The 14,610-nt window shown below is 37.6% G+C and overlaps 1 protein-coding gene across 6 annotated transcripts in view; it reads left to right on the top strand.

The window, feature by feature from the left end:
* Positions 1-14,610, top strand: part of LOC105486267 (SEC24 homolog B, COPII coat complex component) — a 105,405-nt gene that overhangs the window by 53,750 nt on the left and 37,045 nt on the right. For all 6 annotated transcript variants that reach the window (XM_071093201.1, XM_024794248.2, XM_071093200.1 and 3 more), the window contains 2 exons: positions 2,260-2,340; positions 6,027-6,268. In XM_071093201.1, the coding sequence (XP_070949302.1) occupies positions 2,260-2,340; positions 6,027-6,268 (323 nt within the window). The remainder of the gene's footprint in view (positions 1-2,259; positions 2,341-6,026; positions 6,269-14,610) is intronic.

The following is a 14,610-nucleotide window of genomic DNA, read 5'->3' as shown; positions in this document are numbered from 1 at the left end:
TCTTTTTACTTCTTGAAGATATGGTAACCTTTAGAGCACAAAGTTCTTAATTTTGATGAAGTCCAAGTTATTTTTTTTCTTTTGTTGCTTGTACCTTTGATGTCATATCTTAAAATTCATTTAGTCATGAAGATTTATTCCTATATTCTAAGAGTTTTGTAGTTTTAGCACTTACATTTTATGTCTGTGATCCATTTTGAGTTAGTTGTAGTGTAAGGTGTAAGGAAGGGGTCCAGCTTTGTTCTTCTGCATGTGGATATGCCTGGTTGTTCCAGCACCATTTGCTGAAAAGAATATTATTTCCCCATTGAAATGTCATGGTAAATTGTTTAGTTTTATTAAGGTAAAAATATATATAACATAAAATTAACTGTTTTAAAGTGTATAATTCAGTGGCATTTAATACATGTACAGTGTTGTGTAATCCCTACTTCTATTTAGCTCAATCTAACTTTGTGAAGTACTAGACATTTTCATCATCCCAAAAGAAAATCCTACACTCAGTCACTCCCCATTTTCCCCTCCCCCCAGCCCCTGGCAACAACCATCTACTTTCTGTCTCTATGGATTTACCTATTCTGGATATGTCATATAAATAGAATTATATAATATATATGATCTTTTCTGTCTGATTTATTTCACTTAGGCAAATTTTCAGGTTTCATTCACATTGTAGGGTGCATCTATACTTCATTTTTATGGCTAAATATCCCATTTTATAGATATACCATATTTTGTTTATTCATTCATCTGTTGATGAATATTTGGAGACTTTTGACCTGATATATCAGCATTCTGCTTTAGTTTAAAATTCACAAATAAAAGGAACAAAAAGGAAAGGGCGTTATTTTCCATTAATTTATTAAGAGGAAAAATATATGTTCAAAATTGTTCTACTTATCACGAAGAAGGCACTTCATAAATATTAGTGTCTTCTACCTATTACTTATTTTATGGGTGTCTTCATATCCACTGTCTCATTTAGACCTTGTAAGAACATAAAAAACCACACATAGGACATTTAAAAAATCGTTAGCATTTTGCAGAAGAGTTATATAGTAAGTTACCTTCACTTATTCTCAGGAGAAAAAAACCACAAGGTTATATAGCAAGTAAATGATGGAGTTGAGGTAACTGCAGTCTTTGCCTCCAAATCATGTTCTTTGCTAATAAGAAAATATTCCTACACAAAAAGCATTAGCTGTTATGCCCTGAGTCAGTATACCTAATTCTCATGTTTATCTAAAATTATTCAATGAAAGATAATTATACATACCTGTTCTTTTCCTATCACAGTTGAAAATTAACCTAAATGTCGTTTAAATACCAGTTATAATATTGGTATTAAGAGCAAAGGATAACTTCTGTAGCACAGAATTTTGTCTTACTGTGAAACAGAGGAAGATCTGTAACATAATAGAGGGATCATGCAGATTTTTTGTTTTCTTCATCATAATATACTCTAGCATATGTACCTAGGATAATTGTAGGTCTCAAAATATGTGTTGAATGAATGGAAGAAGTATATTGTTTGTTCTATTCATGTGACCTGTGACCAGATTTCATCATAAATTGCTACTGAATTCTCATCTTAACAGGTTTTGAATGAGCACACATAATAAAAATTCTTGTAGTCTAACATTTATATAAATTAGTGTGCCTTTCATTTATATTACCTTATTAAATATGGCAGGTATTATTTAATCTCTATTCTGCAGCTATAGAAAAGACACAGAAAAGCTTAGTAGCATGCCAGATAGCAACCTAAGCTACAGACTCCTCATTTATCAATGTCTCAAACAGTGTGCTATGATATAAATAAAAGTCATTAAAATTTAATTACCTTAATATACCCTAAGATTGATAAAATGTATTTAGTATTTATCATTAATGATAAAATATATTTGGTAGATGTAATCCTTAAGATGTGACTATATTAACATTTCTATCAACCTAAAATTTTTATATATATGTTTGACTACTTTTAATAGTTTAATATCTGTTCTTCTCTAAGATGCCTTACATGTTTAACTGAATTTTATCCCACTCATCGGCTTCATTTTCTCTCCACTCTCATCTTCTATTCTTAACAGAAATTCATTGGTTTTTAAAATGTCTCTAGACATCAATCATTTCACTTTTTTACTAGAATCAGGAATTTTCCTAGTTCAGCAAAAACATCTTTTTCAAAATTGCCAAAGGCTGCTTTAAGATACTTTGTCATTTTAAACCTAGTAGATGTTTTGGTTTTCTTTTTAGGTGTTGACAGCTCTTCTACCACAAGCAGTGCTTCTCCAATGCCCAACAGTTATGATGCCCTGGAAGGAGGCAGTTACCCAGGTAATTTGTTGTTTTGTGCTTGCTTGTTCTTCATTTTAAAAGTTATTGACCATCAATTGCCTTCAAATGTGAACATGTATTACACAAAATAGCAGGCTATATTTTTAACAAGAAAAAAAAGAACATTTTTCCGGCACTTCTCAGCCGCAACTTAATAGCATTAATTGTCACTAACAACTATGAAGGTTGTTTCTGGGGCTATTATTTTTTGTTGTTATCATACTCTTTTTCTAAAAGATTGTCAATAGCTTTTCTCTTCTTTCCCCTTCTTTTTAAAGAATAACTGCTCCTTAAATAAATTTTATATTTCTAATCTCATGCTTAGGTCTTTGAATTCTTTTCAACCAGCCTCTGAATATAGTCTTTGACTCTTTGCTCCCTCAGTGGCTTCTGGCTGCCTCTAGTAGGTAAATAGATGCTACCCCCAACTTGGGGGTGGGTTTTGGAGACATCACTTTTAACCATATCTGAAATCACTTTAGCCATTACATTCAAGTACAGGAGTGGATAGTATTGAAAGAAAAAACTATCATTTCATTTTAATATCTTATACTGTGATTTTTCTTGCTCTCCTGTCTCCTATCACTGACAACCTGACAACTGTACCTGACCTCTGTCTCTCTTTTTCTAATGATTCCAAGCTTCAAAACTAACAGAAAAAGCAGTTTTGCCCTTCTCTTTATTTCTTATCTCTTTGTTGATGATCCAGGATGAAGTTTAATTGAAGTGGGAATGTTCTATACTTAAAAAAAATACTGTCTTGCTATCACTATTCTGTGAATCAGTAGAAAACTTCAATCTTTTCAGCTCAGTATGGAATTACCTTGTAATATTTTAAAAATACTGCTAGGTGTGGTGGCTCACACCTGTAATCCCAGCACTTTGGTAGGCCGAGGTGGGTGGATCACAAGGTCAGGAGATCAAGACCATCCTGGCTAAGATGGTGAAACCCCGTCTCTACTAAAAATACAAAAAGTTAGCTGGGCATGGTGGCGGGCACCTGTAGTCCCAGCTGCTCGGGAGGCTGAGGTGGCAGAATGGCGTGAACCCGGGAGGCAGAGCTTGCAGTGAGCCGAGATCTCGCCACTGTACTCCAGCCTGAGCGACAGAGCGAGACTCCGTCTCAAAAAAAAAAATTTTTTTTTAAACTACTTGAATAAATGACTCAGTTTTTTGTAGTTAAGGATTTTTGCCCCTAGGAATTTTGTTTGTGTGTGTGTGTGTGTAAGAAGTTGTAAACCATTCCAAAAACAATCTCTTGTCAAGATAGTCTAGAAGAGTTGCTTAATTCACTAAAAGATCAACAACCATATAGTATCCCATGAACTCTAAATTAATGTGAAACGAAAAATGTCTAGTGTAGTATAGTTGAAAGATTCTGGCCCTGCAGTCAGACTTTGGTTTCTTTGTATTCATTCAGTCAACAAATTCTAATCTTGTAATCTTACGTGTTGAAAGTATTTCAGTAACCTTGGACAAGTTTTCTTCCTATTACACTGCACCAAAATTAAAGAACTATGTGAGCATCTATAGCAGTAATGTTAAATGAACTGTAGGCCTACTATATGTCAGGTACTAGGATAGATCTGTAGAATTCTTTCCTGAAGAAGGGGAGAAGATTTAGACCTTCATGTTTATAACTCCAGTTTTCTTTCTTCCTCCTCCTCCTCCTCCTCCCCCTCCTCCCTCCTCCTCCTTCTTCCTCCCCTTCCTCCTCTTCTCCTCCTCCTCCTCCTTCTCCTTCTCTTTCCTTTTTTTTTTTTTTTTTTGAGACAAGGTCTCATTCTGTCACCCAGGCTGGAGTGCAGTGGTGTGATCATGGTTCACTGCAGCCTGGTACTACTGGGCTAAAGCCATCCTCCCTCCTCGTCCTCCCAAGTAGTTGGGACTACAGGTGCACACCACCATATCCAGCTTTTTTTTTTTTTTTTTTTCTTTTCGTAGAGATGGGGTCTCACTTTGTTGTCCAGGCTGGTATCAAACATCTGGCTTCAAACAGTCCTTCCACCTCGGCCTTCCAAAGTGTTGGGATAATAGGCATGAGCCATTCATTGCACCCAGCCCCATTTTTTTTATTTCTTAAGCTGATAAATTGTCATGTTACAAGAACTTTCTGCCTATGTTTCCATCACCATGAGGAGAGACAAGCAAGAGATCTAAGGATTATGACACCGTATTGAAGGTCTTACCCTCTTAAGAAGTCTGGGAGGTTACCAGAAAGCCAGTAAGCTGATCCCTGCCTAGTCAGCACAAGATGATAGCAGAATGTCTAGGAATGTATCTTCAGAATTAGACCCAATAAGGAGATGTGATTCCTCAAGGAAAAAAAAAAAAGATTGATTCAGTTAAAGTTTCTAAGAATATATTTTTGCAGAATCCAAATGCTGCTGGTGAAGGATATCTTATGAACTAAAATGAATGCACATTGTAGATTTGACTTCATAATAGGACTAAACAGTCAATATGCCAAACTGTTAATAATGGTTATGTGTAGAGTAACTTTTAGAGCTTCTTTTTGTTATTATTGTTTTTGTATATGATATTTAAGTTTTCTCCAGTTTTTTTGTTTTAATTCCACTTTGTTTTAAATTTAAATAAGGGCATTTATTTATTAAATACATTTTACTTGACATTTATTGCATACTAAACATTGTTCTAGGAGCAGGACGCTATTCTAGACAGTATCTTTTTTTTTTTTTTTGATACAGAGTCTCACCCTGTGGCCCAGGCTGGAGTGCAATGGCGCAATCTCAGCTCACTGCAACCTTAGCCTCCTGAGTAGCTGGAGCTACAGGCACCCGCCACCACGCCCAGCTAATTTTTGTGTTTTTAGTAGAGATGGGGTTTTGCCATATTTGCTAGGCTGGCCTCGAACTCCTGACCTCATGATCCACCCACCTCAGTCTCCCACAGTGCTGGGATTACAGGAGTGAGCCACTGCGCCCAGCCTCTAGACACTATCTTTCATGCTTGACTAACAGTTTTGCTACTGCAAATAATGCACATTTATAGAGGATTATGGAAACATGCTACTCCTTCCATAGAGTTAGTTTCTATATAGATGGTAGGGTTAGATAAAGAAAATTGGAGAAAAGAGTAGTTGGCACCCTTTTTATTGCTTGCTTTGTTTTGTGGTGCTTAGTGTCTGCTGAGAGCATTTTTTAAAACTGTATTAACTTTGTGTGTGTGTGTGTGTGTGTGTGTGTGTGTGTGTGTGTGTATTATACAAATATATTCTTATCTGTTAGAATTATCATCTCAAGGGGCTCACGCCTATATGCTCCGCACTTTGGGAGGCCAAGGTAGAAAAATCTCTTGAGCACAGGTGTTCAAGACCAGCCTAGGCAACATGGGAGACCCTATCTCTATTTAAAAAGAAGATGGTGAAATTATGTAAAATATGGGGTAGAGTTTTCTCGTAAATACTCCTGTAAAAAGGAAAAAAAAAAAGATGTCGTATGACAACATGTAAAACAAGATTAGCAAAATATTGATAATTATTGAAGCTTAGTGATAAGTATATGGGGTTCATCATTCTCCCTACTTTGCGTGTGTTCAAAATTTCTTAGAATAAAAAGCTTTAAAAAGAAAAAAGGACATGTCAGGGGTTATGGACTGGATCAGGAGTCCAGTCTTTGTGGAGTCTTGATTTTCAGTTGTTAACACCATGTGTTTCCATTTTTTAGATATGCTTTCTTCATCAGCAAGCAGTCCTGCTCCTGATCCCGCCCCTGAACCTGATCCTGCTTCTGCTTCAGCTCCAGCTTCAGCTGCAGCTCCTGTCATCCCTCAGCCTTCAAAAATGGCTAAGCCTTTTGGCTATGGCTATCCAACACTTCAGCCTGGTTATCAGAATGCTACAGCACCACTTACTTCTGGAGTACAGCCCAGTAACCCGGTATATTCTGGATTCCAGCAGTATCCTCAAGTATGTATTCAGTTGTATACACACATTGTAACAGTTATAAAACTTAATTCTGACAAATTCCTGGTGGGAATTACATGTCAGCCTAGATCAAACATACATAGAATTTGATCTCAGCTTTTTTGTGTGTATATATGTAGAAAAAGATTAAATGAAATATAAATATCACATTTTTAAAAAGGTTAAATCTAGATCAAGATATTAGCTATGATTTTATTTTTCTTCATTGTATCTTTATTTTTCACTCTGCAATTGCAAGTATTAATTTTATAATCAGAAAATTTAAGTAAATGTTAAGTTTTTAAAAAAAATTTTGTATTATCAAGCTGGCATTCTCCTTAGAAAATGACAGGTAAAATGTGATTTGGTCCCTACCCTGCATTTAAAGAACTTCATGACACATAACTCATCTTGATGAGAGCCTCCACACACATAAATATGCTCATAGGTTCACATGCTTATTTACTGCTGAAGTGGCTACATTTTCTGGGGTAAAAACCCGTGGTTCGTCATCTTGCAGCCAGGAAAATTTAGGACGCGGACACACATGAGGAGTTTATGGGTGGAAGTTTAATAGGCAGAAGAGAGGAGAAAGAGAAACAGCTTTCTCAAGAGGGGCCTCCAAGTGGAAAACACTGGCCGGAGGTGGATGCACCAAATCTTATAGTCCATCTTGAGGAGGCAATGTCTTATTTACTTAGGGCTCACAGATCGGTTCAATTAGTTGTTACCTTTACATAAGGCGTTGGGGGAGAGGCTGGTTGCCCTACCCTAATCTTCTTATGCAAATAAATTATCCTTGGCCAGCACCATCTTGTCTGCTCTTTACTGTACACGTGACTGGCAGAGAAGGGAATGATGGAGCTGCCATCTTGAACATGTCTGGCCCCTAGTTCCTGCCAGCATTCACCCTTGGAGGCCACCAGCTTGCTTGTCTATGTCTGCAGCTCCACTTTACAGGCTTCTCTTCCTTAGAGAATGGTTTGGGGCTGCTTTTCATTAAAAAGAAAAGCCTTAACTGAGGATTCACATACCCTCACTATCTGCCTAAGTTATTTCTTCTTAACTCCTATCACTGCTGCTAGGACCCATTCTGACATGACCTTTTCTGGAGCCGTCTTGTAAACCTAGCAGTTTAACAACTGATACGATATTTATACAGTGAAATACTTGACAGTATTTCATTCACATCTGTATTTCTTGAGAAGAAAATAAAATACAGGGAAACAAATTTTTTTTTTTTGAGACGGCGTCTCACTTTACCGCCTAGGCTGGAGTACAGTGGCGCGATCTCGGCTTACACTACAACCTCTGCCTCCCAGGTTCAAGCGATTCTCCTGCCTCAGCCTTCCAAGTAGCTGTGATTACAGGTGCCCACCACCATGCCCGGCTAATTTTTGTATTTTTAGTAGAGATGGGGTTTCACCATTTTGGCCAGGCTGGCTCGAACTCCTGACCTCAAGTGATCCGCCTGCCTCGGCCTCCCAAAGTGCTGGGATTACAGGAGTGAGCCACCGTGCCTGGCCAGGAAACAATTTTAATGACAAGAGTATTGCTACTTACAGAAAACTGTTCTCAGTTGACTAACCTTATAGAAATTTTATGGTGAAGTAAGAATGAAAATGAGAAATAGGATAATCAGTGAGGAGCAGTGGCTCACTCATGTAGTTCCAGCTACTCAAGACTAAAGTAGAAGGATTGCTTGAGCTCAGGAGTTTGAATCTAGCCTGGGTGACATACCAGGAAGCCATTGTGAGTGGGGGTGGGGCAAAAGAAAAAGGAAAATTATTTGTTTTTGGAATTTAACCTTAGAATTAAAGTACAGAGGAAAAAGGGAGGAAGAAAACTGAGAGAGACATCAGAGGAATATGGTTGGTTAGTATAGATTTCTCTGCCTCCCATTTGCTGGATTTTATTTATGGCTCTGTTATGCCATGTGAAACAATTTTTAAGTCTGTCTTGTTTGACTTTTGTACTTTTAGGCAAGTTCCTATTTGGGGTTGCAACATATTATTTACTTAGAATTTTTATGACAAGAAAACCAGGTTCAAAGAAAAGGTTGATTCTTGGAAGTGTTGAGCAAGGAGAAAAAAAATTATTTTGAAATAGTAAGTGGTCTTAAATAATGACTTAGGATAATAGTCCGCAAACCATGGCCCTCTGGCCAAATCGAGCCCACTGCCTGTTTGTAAATAAAGTTTTATTGGAATACAGCCATGCCCATTCTTTTATGTTATTATCTATGGCTGCTTTTGCGCTGCAGTAGTACAGTTGAGTAGTTGCAAAAGAGATCATGTGGCTCTCAAAGCTTTAAAATACTGACCATCTGACTATCCACTGAAAAAGTTTGCTGACCCCTGACAAAGGAGTATAGGAAGTATTTTTTATTTCGTATTTTATTTGGGAGGTTATTTTAGAAGTGTCAAGAAATTAACTTTGGGATAAGAGTAAAAATATTCTACCGGAATTAAAAAATACAACATCATTTTATTCCATAATCACAATCCTTTTTATATTCTGGGTCTAGTACAAGTTTTAGAAAAGTTTGGATAAAGGGGACAAAGATATACTAAAAAGTAACCTGGGTTATCAATCACACTTAAGTGAGCATCATAAAGCCAAAATATTTAGAAGTAGACTGTTAGAAAGGAACCATTCCCACCTTTCTTTTCTTTTACATAATTGGAAGCATACCATATGTACTTGTGTCTAGATTCTTTTGCTCAACATTATGCTTATTGTGTGATTGTAATTCATTCGTTTTCATTGTTCTGTGGTACTCAATCATGTGAATAGACCAGTTTGCTTATTTGTTCTATTGTTGATGGGCATTGGGGTAACTTTCCAGTGTGGGGCCATTATGAATGATGCTATTGTGAACATTTCTGTCCCTGTCTTTTAGTGAGTGTATATATCTAGGAATGGAATTGCTGGGCCATTAGATATTCATTTTTCAACTTTAGCAGTTAAAGCTAGACAGTTTGCCAAAGTGATGTTCTGATTTATACCTCAATAGCAGCATGTGAGAGTACAGTTGCTTCACATTCTTGTCAACACTTGGAATTTTGACTTCTTAAATTTTAAATAGTCACCTTCCTTTCATTTTGTTAGGAAATAGAAACTCAAATAAGTGAAATCACCTGTCCAGTACCACGCTTGGTTCTAAGAATGCAAAAGACCTTGCAGTTCAGAATTAAGCACTTTTTTTCTCTTTAACTGATAAGGATTTGTACAGTAAAAAGTCATACTCAGACTTTTTACTGTAGATATATGGATATATGGATCTTTCCAAGGAAGATTACAAGCAGCTATTTATTTTTGTCTGATCCGAATTTAAAACCATTTTTTGAACACTACTGTTTTAGGGTCAGTGAACAGTAATGATTTAGGTATACAGCTAGGACCTACATTTAAATTCTTATCTACTAAAAAAAGGATGATAAATTTTCATCGAAGATTAAAATTATCAAACTTTTTTAAAAGAAGCCTTTTTTTTTTTTTGAGACAGAGTCTCGCTCTGTCGCCCAGGCTGGAGTGCATTGGCATAATCTCGGATCATGGCTCACTGCCACCTCCGCCTTCCAGGTTCAAGCGATTCTCCTGCCTCAGCCTCCCAAGTAGCTGGGACTACAGGCATGTGCCACCACGCCCAGCTAGTTTTTTGTATTTTTAGTAGAGACGGGGTTTCGCTGTGTTAGCCAAGATGGTCTGGATCTCCTGACCTCGTGATCTGCCCACCTTGGCTTCCTAAAGTGCTGGGATCACAGGCGTGAGCCACCACGCCTGGCCCATTTAATTTCGAAGTTCCAGGTAGGGTAAGAATATCTTAGCTTTAAACAGTCTTAACAGTCATAATAAAGTTGAAATGGCTTTAAATGTTGTACTTAATGTAGTGCAATGAAAGAGCTCTGTGTAAGGGCTTTTCTTTGTATTGATAAATTTGAGATGACTTTTATTAAGTAGTGGGAAACAGTTGGTTTTTGAAGGAAAAAAAAAACCTTAAAATTTGTTTTATAGGGTTGAAAAACAGGAAAAAGGCTGATGCTTAAAAACAAAAATGAAAATTAGAAAAATATTTTCAGTGAATATATGAAAAACCAGATATAGATACTACATAGCTTTTTAAAATTACAAATTTAGTGAGATCAATTAGAGAAAATGCAGATAAACAAAAGGTAAAATATTAATAAATGTTAACCAGTATTTCTACCAGGTTGTAGACAGCAATGCTTGGAGTCTGTCTTTCCAGGTTTCTTTCACTACACCTTGCTAGGGAAGCCAGGAAAGAAGCTGATTGTCTAGATGACTTGTTTAAACAAACAAAAGAAGTTGAAAAATACAAATATCACTTTGGAAAATGTTTAAATTTATTTAACAGTATAAGAAGAAACCTTTCTTATAATATCTTTCATCATTTTGGTACTTGTATGTTTTATAATGAGTCTCCCATTTGCGGGGCATAAATCAGTTTCAAAATCAGCATCCTTTTAAGCTTGGTGTGCTTCTGTGATCCCAGTTAAGACAGGAGAATCACTTGAGCTGAGGAGTTTGAGACCAACCTGGGCAACATAGCAAGAACCTGTGACAAAAGAAAAAAATCCTTGTATGTGTATACACACACATACACACACACACACTTTATCATACATAAATGCACATACATACAGTCATGTGCTTCATAATGACATTTTAGTCAATGATGGACCCACATATATGATGGTGGTCCCATAAGATTATAATGGAGCTGAAAAATTCCTGTCACCTATTGACTTCGTAGCTGTGCTAATGTCGTAGCACAGTTATGCACAGTGCATAATACTTGATAACAAAAATAAATGACTACTGGTTTATGTATTTACTTATACTAAACTTTTTATCATTATTTTAGAGTGTACTGTTTCTATTTATAAAAAATAAAAGTTAACTGTAAAGCAGCCTCACACAGGTCTTCCAGGAAGTATCCAGAAGGAGGCATTGTTATCACAGGAAATGACAGCTCCTTACATGTTTTTACACCTTAAGACCTTCCAGTGGGACAAGATGTGGAGGTAGAAGACAGTGATTATTGATCCTGATCCTGTGTAGGACTAAGCAAATGTATGTGTTTGTGTATTTATTTTTCAACAAAACAGTTTAAAAAGAAAAAAGTTTAAAATAGAAAAAAGCTTATAGAATAAGGCTGTAAAAGGAAGAAAATTTTTTGTACAGCTGTACAATGTGTGTTTTACACTGTTTTTGCAAAAGTCAAAAAGTTATTTAGATTGGTGCAAAAGCCATTGTGGTTCTTGCCATTGAAAGTAATGACAGGCCAGGCGCAGTGGCTCACGCCTGTAATCGCAGCACTTTGGGAGGCTGAGGCAGGTGGATCTCCTGAGGTCAGGAGTTTGAGATCAGCCTGGCCAACATGGTGAAACCCTGTCTCTACTAAAAATACAAAAATTAGCTGTGCTTGGTGGCGGGCGCCTGTAATCCCAGCTACTAGGGAGGCTGAGGCAGGAGGATTGCTTGAACCCGGGAGGCAGAGGTTGCAGTGAGCCAAAATTGCACCAGTGCACACCAGCCTGGGCAGCAAGAGCAAGATTCCGTCTTAAAAAAAAAAAAAGTAATGACAAAACCCACAGTTACATTTGCACCAACCTATTAAAATAAGTAGTTTATGAGGTAAAGAAGTTACAGTAAACTAATGTATTATAGGAGAAAGAAAAACTTTTTTTTTCCCACAGAGTCTCGTTCTGTCACTCAGGCTAGAGTGCAGTGGCACAATCTCAGCTCTCACTGCAACCTCCACCTCCCAGGTTCAAACGATTCTCGTGCCTCAGCCTCCCAAAGTAGCTGGAAGATTACAGGCACCTGCCAGCACGTAACTGGCTAATTTCTGTATTTTTAGTAGAGACTGGGTTTCACCATGTCGTCCAGGCTTGTCTCAAACTCTGGACCTCAAGTGATCCACCTGCCTAGGTCTCCCAAAGTGCTGGGATTACAGACGTGAGCCACCATGCCTGGCCAAAAACTGTGTTTTTATAGGTTTGATAAAGCCTAAATGTGCAGTGTTTTTAAAGTCTACAGTACACTGGTGTCCTGGGCTTTCACCTTCACTCACCACTCACTGACTCACTCAGAGCAACTTCCAGTCCTGTAAGTTCCATTCATACTAAGTACCCTATGCAAGTGTACCATCTTGTAGATTTTATACTATATTATTCCTGTAGTTTCTGTGTTTAGATATACAAACATCATTGTGTGCTGTTGCCTACAGTATTCAACACAGTAACAGTGCTGTGCAGGTTTGTAGCCTAGGAGCAAGAGACTATATCATATAGCCCAGGTGTGTAGTAGGCTATACCATCTAGGTTTGTGCGTACACTCTGTGATGTTTACACAAGGACAAAATCGCCTAGTGACACATTTCTCAGAACATGTCCTCATCACTAAGCGACGTGACTACACACACACATTTGTGCATTTGTCTTAACTATTTCCTTAAGTGGAATTACAGAATCAAAACATTTATTTAATGGGTATTGTTTTTTGTTTTTTTTTTTGAAATGGAGTCTCACTCTGTGTCCCAAGCTGGAGTTCAGTGGCACGATCGCGGCTCACTACAACCTCTGCCTCCCAGGTTCAAGTGATTCTCTTGCCTCAGCTTCCCGAGTAACTGGGATTATAGGCACGTGCCACCAAGTCCAGCTTAATTTTTGTGTTTTTAATAGAGGTGGGGCTTTACCATGTTGGCCAGACTGGTCTCAAACTCCTCACCTCAGATGATCTACCTGCTGTGGCCTCCCAGAGTGCTGGGATTACAGGTGCGAGCCATCACATCCGGCCAGCATTTAATTCTTTTAAGACTTTGGAATTTCTCTCTACTAAATAGAAGTTTGTTCCTACTCTGTGTCAGTACTATTCTAGGCACTGAGAATATGAGAGGAGGCTCAGTGAGCAAAACAGTTCCTGCTCTTAAGAAGGTTGGTGGGAGGTCAGGATTAATAAGACAATAAATAAGTAAACAAATAGTTTATTTCAAGTAGTTACAAGTGCTGTGAAGTAAGACAAGTTGAACTAGTTCTCCTGTCTCAGACTCCAAGTAGCTGGGACTATAGGCATGTGGCACCACGCCCAGCTAACTTTTCTTTTCTTTTTTTTTTTTTTTTTTTTTTTTTTCCTGAGATGGAGTTTCACTCTTGTTGCCTGGTTGGAGTACAGTGGCACAGTCTCTGCTCACTGCAACCTCTGCTTTCAGGTTTCAAGCAATTCTCCTGCCTCAGCCTCCCGAGTAGCTGGGATTACAGGCACCTGCCACACCATGCCCAGCTAATTTTTCAATTTTTAGTAGAGACGGGGTTTAACCATGTTGGCCAGGCTGGTCTTGAACTCCTGACCTCGTGATCCACCCACCTCAGCCTCCCAAAGTGCTGGGATTACAGGCATGAGCCACTGCGCCCGATCTAATTTTTGTATTTTTAGTAGAGATGGGATTTCAATATGTTGACCAAACTGGCCTCGAACTCCTGAAGTCAAGTGACACGCCCACCTCGGCCTCCCAGAGTGCTGGGATTGCAGGCGTGGGCCACTGCACCTGGCCTCATTTTATAATTTCTTTTGTTGTTTTTACCTTTGTTTGTATCCTTTAAAAGGTCTTTTCAGCCTTAAGATTAGGAAAATATTCTAGCTATTTTTTTTTTTTAGTTATTTGATGATTTTGGTTTTGCATCATTAATCCGTCTAAGGTTTTATTTTGGTACATAATGTAAATAAGAAGTCTCATTCTCTCCCCTTCACCTGCAAAATGGTTTACCCTTAGTTCACTATCACTTATTAGGTAATCTGTCTTCTCTCTCTCATTAAATATCCCACCTTTATTTTATGTCCTAAATTCTTAGAAAACTGGGTCTTTTGGGTGGTTTTCTGTTATATACTACTGTTAATTCATGTGATCTTTTTTCTGATTCTTTACAGCTCTACAGAAAACTCAGAGAATCCTTTTTATTATCCAGTTTTTTTCCTTAACAGCACCACCTTCAGTTACTGTCAACATTTTGCTATATTTGTTTCATATGGGTCTACACTGCCCCCACCCCGCCACCACTTTTCTTGCTGAGGATTTTAAAATTAGGGAGGTAGACAGCATTTCTTACATAATCACAATACTACTATCATAGCCAACAAAATTAATAACTTCTAAATGTCATTTAAAATTCAGTCTATATTCACATTTTCCAGACTACTTCAAAAATGCCTTTGTATACTTTGTTCACATTAAAACCCAAATAATAGTTTACTAATTTCATTTGCTTATGTCTCTTAATTCTTGTTTTAATTTAAAACAAGCCCCACCCCTCTTCTTTTTA

Source organism: Macaca nemestrina, chromosome 3, assembly GCF_043159975.1.
Source record: "Macaca nemestrina isolate mMacNem1 chromosome 3, mMacNem.hap1, whole genome shotgun sequence".
NCBI lineage: Eukaryota > Metazoa > Chordata > Mammalia > Primates > Cercopithecidae > Macaca > Macaca nemestrina.
Note: the sequence above shows the minus strand (reverse complement) of the source record. Positions and strands in the feature narration are given on the sequence as shown.